Source organism: Hylobates moloch, unplaced genomic scaffold, assembly GCF_009828535.3.
Source record: "Hylobates moloch isolate HMO894 unplaced genomic scaffold, HMol_V3 SCAFFOLD_9, whole genome shotgun sequence".
Classification (NCBI taxonomy): domain Eukaryota; kingdom Metazoa; phylum Chordata; class Mammalia; order Primates; family Hylobatidae; genus Hylobates; species Hylobates moloch.
Window position 1 is genome coordinate 72,127,528 of NW_026652284.1, and position 6,000 is coordinate 72,133,527.

General features: G+C 37.4%; 1 protein-coding gene across 1 annotated transcript in view; it reads right to left on the reverse strand.

Moving 5' to 3' along the window:
- RUNX1T1 (RUNX1 partner transcriptional co-repressor 1) overlaps positions 1-6,000 on the reverse strand; it is a 137,439-nt gene that overhangs the window by 43,416 nt on the left and 88,023 nt on the right. Inside the window, 1 exon segment of the mRNA XM_032760027.2 lies at positions 3,315-3,496. Within this exon segment, the coding sequence (XP_032615918.1) occupies positions 3,315-3,496 (182 nt within the window).

Consider the following 6,000-nt stretch of genomic DNA (forward strand, 5'->3'; position numbering starts at 1 on the left):
GATCGAAAAGCTGTGATATCAAAGCTCTGAGAAAAGAAAGACAGCAATGATAATCATCCTAACACAATTATTTTCTTTAAATCTTAATTTTAATCCATTCTGCAGCCTCAAAGAAAGCATTATCTAACAGTTCTTTTCCCTCCTCCTACACAAAAGTGCTTGTGTCTTTACGAGTCACCACGGTGAGCAGTTTTAGCTTCTACTCTCTATCTGTAAGAGTGTTCATTTCGTTTACACGGCTCCAAAACAAAAGATCACATTCCCTTCTTCAGCATCTCCCACCACAGAATGGTAAAAGAATAAATATTTACTATAAATGACTTCCACATACTAACAAAGAATAGAAATCAGAATTTTCTACTTACTTTCCCTAATATTTTAGGAAAGAAATAACATAATTTTATAATAAAAATTGTCTTTTTCTACTTTGGGTTCTACAATATTCTCTCACAGACCTACAAAATCAGTACACTTGTTCAGAGATGCTCCCCAGAGCTACATTTAAAAGAAAGTAGAAAACATTTCACTGTTCCATACAGGAACAACAACAACAACAAATTTCATAGACTTCCCTAGAGTACTCATTTCTCTGTAAATAACAATAATGTTTAAAGAAAAAAACATAACCAGTGACAATCATATTTAAGGACAAGAAGAAAGTTAAATTTGCCAAAACCCATCCCTGAAACACGTGATGACTGTTTAGTACATTAACTCAGCAATCGTCACAGAATTTAAGCTCCCAAAGTTGTAAACAAAATACAGAGCGCTCTTTTGTTCATGACATGTCATGAACAAATTACCAAAATGTGTTTTCTCCTCAGGTGTCAGTTTTTCCCTCTTTTAGTGACTGATGGCTCCCAGTGTTATTACAGAAACAGATTGATCTTTTTAATGAGCCAGTTTAATAGACTCCAAAATCTCACCGTGGCTGCTCATCCATGTCAGACCATATGCACCAACAAAACATTCAGTAAAACAAAAAAAGCTCTGCTGTCAGACAGCTCCATACTCTATAAAATTTCATATAGTAGATCTGGATATACAGATAAATAACCAGAGAAGAGGAAAATGCATATGCAAACAAGATGCAGAAAATATATGCAAAAAGAAAAAATACTGTAGAGGCCCATATTTTCTTGGCTCTGATCAAATTCCCACAAGATACAAATGTATTTACACAACATATTCTCATTACCCTTCCTCCTAACTCTAAGGAAACCCATTTGCCATCTTTGAGATATAATGTATATTTCAGTGCTCCATTTGATAAAGAATGTTCCATCCAAAGATTAACCATGTGAACTCTGACTCTGGCAACCATCCATGAAAAACCAACGGAAAAATCAGACCAAAGACTCTTTTTAGGAGAGTTCTACCTGACTGAATGCATACACTGATGCATGCACAGCGACGAAGCATCAAAACAAGAATGCTGAGCCTCTGTGGAATTTAAGATGAAGTTTTTATATCAATGTTAACAATACTGCCCAGCACTTACCTTAACACTGTGCAAGCATAGTCTAAGGTCACAATACATTCAAATATAAAATACTGGGAAAGAGATAGTGGGAAAATAGCTGGAAATATAGAGAAATGAATGAAACAGATTTTCATATTCCCTGTTATGGCTATTTAGCAGTTAGGAATGCCAGAGTAAGTTGTGTCCATTTTCAATTTTGCCTGTAGGATCATCTCTACATTTATCTTAGCTATCTAAACCTTTCCCTGTTACACTCTCCCCCACCCCAACAACCCTAAATAAATTTCCTTCTTCCAATTTTCCATCGAGTCTCTTCTTCATTCTTTTATTATGGAGCTAAAATATCTCAGTATCTGTATGTCATACTCATTTTCTGCAGGGTAAATCGGTTCAGGTCAAACAGGATTGCACATGTAAATCATCTATCGTTGAGCCACCTCTTGGTTTTCAGCATCATGTGGACATGCCACTCAGGCATCAGGATTAAGCAGTTCCCTTTAAAAGCTAAAGCACTAAGTGCTCTATTTCACTCTTAAATATGACCAACAAAATATGATTTGCAAGAATAAGAAAGTAACTCTGTTTGTAGGTCATATATGAAGGTAGGCCTACACTACGTCAAAAGGAGACTAATATTTAACTGTTTGCTTTAGGAATTTTTAACTATTAAGAGGTTCTATATCAAGAGGAACAAAATTACAGAGATTGTAGCATAAAAACTGCTTAACAGAGGATTATGTAATAACAGTATGTAAACTGGCTGGCTTTTAAATAACATTCTGATTTGCAAAGCAGCTAATACATTTAAGGATAGCTAAGTCAGTCACAAATAGATGTCTCTGAGCAGCTCCAAAGATCTTAAGCTCCTATGAATGTGGAACATAACTGTGTCGGGGTGTTAACCTCTCAAAGGCTGTTATACCCATGCCTGATGAAATGCAGCAAAAGAGAATAGATAAGCAGAGAAAGAAAGCAAAGTATATGCTAAATAAGTTTTTGAACATAGTTTCATTGTAAAATTCTCCATATTTCAAAAATACTATGCAAAATGATGCTAATAAGACTTTGGATTCCTACATCAGAAGATAATTATAGATGAGGATGAGGTATTCATAAAAATTATTTTACTACGGTAAATGGGAAATTTCATGTGTATGCTTTATTCAACAATTACTTTGTAGGGTTTAATGAAGAAGTGGTTTTATTTTACATTTCTTAGAATTCTCAGTTATGACAGTACAGTATCTGATAGAACAGTATCTAACAAGTAAAATTTTCAGCAAAAATACCATCTATTGTCTCTACTGTATAACTCTTATCTTCACTCAGTTCATCTAGTGTCCCAGAAGTTTTCTCATAGTTCATATACAAACCAAAACAAATAGCTACTGTACTGTGTTAAGAAATACATACAGACAAGCTTCAAAACCATCACATTTTAAGGAAACTAGGAACAGCCATTTCAGAATATCGAAGTAAAATATGTGGTTGGGTTAAATTACATAATAAATGAGAATTTTAATACTGATGTGCATCTAAGAGCCATCAGTGGTACTTGGCAAATCTGAAAAATCATTCATCTTCACCATTCAGCTTTAATAATTACAAGCAGAAAAGATTAACCTACACAAAAGCCAAACTGTCACAGGCCAGAGATTCAAAACTCTGTAAAAGCCCAGCCAGAGCCAGATTCTCAAGATGGCCACAATGGCTTATTGCTATTGTGCAAGAATGACATAGGCCAGCAGTTTAATTGTGACATGAAACGTTTCCTCATGCCACAGGTATGAGAAAAAGGTCATGATTCATCCAGGCTCCTCCTCCCTCTCACCTGTCTGGAGTTCGCCTCTTCCCGTTTTCGTTCACATCGAGAAGCAGCTCTGAGGAGTCAACAGGTGAGGTGGTGCTGGCATCCAGAAGCAGCTGTTCATGCTGGGCGAGGTACTGGGCAGGGTTCTGTTTGGCCAGTCTTGCGCAGTGGAGGAGCTCACGCTGCAGCAGGGGCAAGTTGGCCTGCAAGGGAATGACAGGAATGAGAGGACAGACTGAAAGGCTTCTTCTGTCCTACTGACTTACTCTGCTTTTCGAACACTGGAGAAGAGTATGCAACGCAGCTACAACAAAGGTCAAACGCATGCCATGGGCTGGAACCACAGGCACAATCCTCAGCGCTAGGCTACCATGTGCCCAGGTTGCCCTAAGTGTGAGGTGACTGACCCTTGTACATCACTTTACCTCTCTTTTATGTCTTCACTGATAACATTGCAAGTGGCACATTATTTTGAGGGTCTCTTTATACTCGAATGTATGTTCTACGGTATGTGAGAACCTAGCTCCAATCATAAGAACTTTTGTTCTCCACAGGGAAGACAGAGGGTATACAAAATATATACACAGTCCAAATAATTTCAGAATAGTTTCCCTGACACATTCAATTTTGTATCTGGTGACTCACAAAGGTCAAGCAGGCTAATCCTAGAAAATATCTTTTGTCAAGTAATAACTTAATGAAAATACACTTAAAAATATAGACATGAATATAAAGATTATTTTCCATAGTCATCAAGTTCAGACAACATTTAAGTAATGGCCTGGGTATAGTCACATATCCCAGATGGAATTAATGCATAAAGCAGTATATTCTAGTAGTCTACAAAAGTAAACTGCCTTCTTTGTATCAGTCTTATTCTAAGGAATGAATACACACACACACACACACACACACACACACACACACAAACACACACATATTTCTTCTAATGTTAGAAGAAACCCTGTATACTGGTCACTCTTCCTCCTCAGCTAGGTCAGCACCTTGAATAAAGAACAGGCTAGTTGATAGGCTGATCAGTAATTCTGGCAATTTCAAATGTAATAAGAGAGAAAGAGGCAATTTCACACATAGTAAAGGCATTAAAATGAAAACCTAAGAATGCATTTTACTCTGAACTTACTTTGACATTATAAATCCAGATTGTCATTGCCTTCTCTTTCTCTTATTTTTATTATTGTTTGGGGAGGGACAGTAAGGGAGAGGAAAGGAGAAGACATTGGGAAGAGTGAACAGCACTCATCCCCAATCACACTTAATTCCAGGAAAGATCAATCACATAAATCTCTTTGCAACTTGAAGATTTCATTTGTAGGAACCAGGTGCCATGTACACCGATTAACCCATCAGGTAGAAAAGCATTTCTGAATACAGGAGAGGTCCCAGCTGCCGCAATTTTTGGGCCCAAGAGCCTTAAAAAATAGCCTTCTAGAGAATCATGGACAGGAACTACGGCTGGCTACTTGTACCTCAAATTCATTTTTTTTTTCCTTCAGTGCTCTTTATTTCTTTAAGTAGAGCCAAGTTTCTGACCTATATCATTTTCCTTTACTCTGAAGAACTCCTTTTAACTTTTGTTTTTTTTTTAAATTCCAGGATACAGGTGCAGAGCGTGGAGGTTTGTTACATAAGTAGATGTGTGCCATGGTCGTTTGTTGCACCTATCAACCCATTATCTAGGTTTTAAGCCCCATATATGTTAGCTATTTGTTCTAATGCTTTCTCTCCCCTCACCCACCAACCACCCTCAAGTCAGTTTTCTAAGAGTATTAATCAAGAAACCATCTCATAATCACACCAAAGCATATTTCTATACAAGATATAAAATACTAGGGTATTTGCTAAAGATAAGTGCATGCCATTCACTGTAACAATGGAAATTACTTCCTACAGGATAACAACGTTAAAATTAAACTCTTTGTAATTAGTAAAGATGAACAGGTGGGTAATATATTGTATATATTTTTTAAACTCTTTTTTGTCCTCAGCAAAAAGAGAGCTTACATACCTTGTGTCATAAAATAATAAAGCAAAAATAACATTTCTATGTGAACATTTTTAAAGTTTTTAAAATTCATCCTGGGCTGGGTGTAGTGGCTTGCTCATGCCTGTAATCCCAGCACTTCCAGAGGCTGAGGTGGGTGTATCACTTGAGGTCAGGAGTTCAAGACCAGCCTGGCCAACATGGTGAAACCCCATCTCTACTAAAAATACAAAAAATCAGCTGGGTGTGGTGGCATGCACCTGTAATCCCAGCTACTTGGGAGTCTGAGGCAGGAGAATAGCTTGAAACCAGGAGATAGAGGTTGCAGTGAGCCAAGATTGTACCACCACACTTGCCTGGGCAACAGAGCGAGACTCAGTCTAATTAAAAAAAAAAAATCATTCTGAAGTACAGTCATGCACTGATTAACAATGGGGATACATTCTAAGAGATGCATTGTTACATGATTTCGTCATGCAAACATCATAAGAGGGTACTTAAACCTAGTACTACACACCTGGAATATATGGTATAGTCTACGGCTCCTAGGCTATAAACATGTACAGCATGTACTGTACTGAATACTGTAGGCAACTGTAGTGCAATGACAAGTATTTACATATCTGACCATAGAAAAACACTTCAGGAGGTGAAGGCAGGCAGGTCACTTGAGCCCAGGAGTTTGAGACCAGCCTGGGCAAC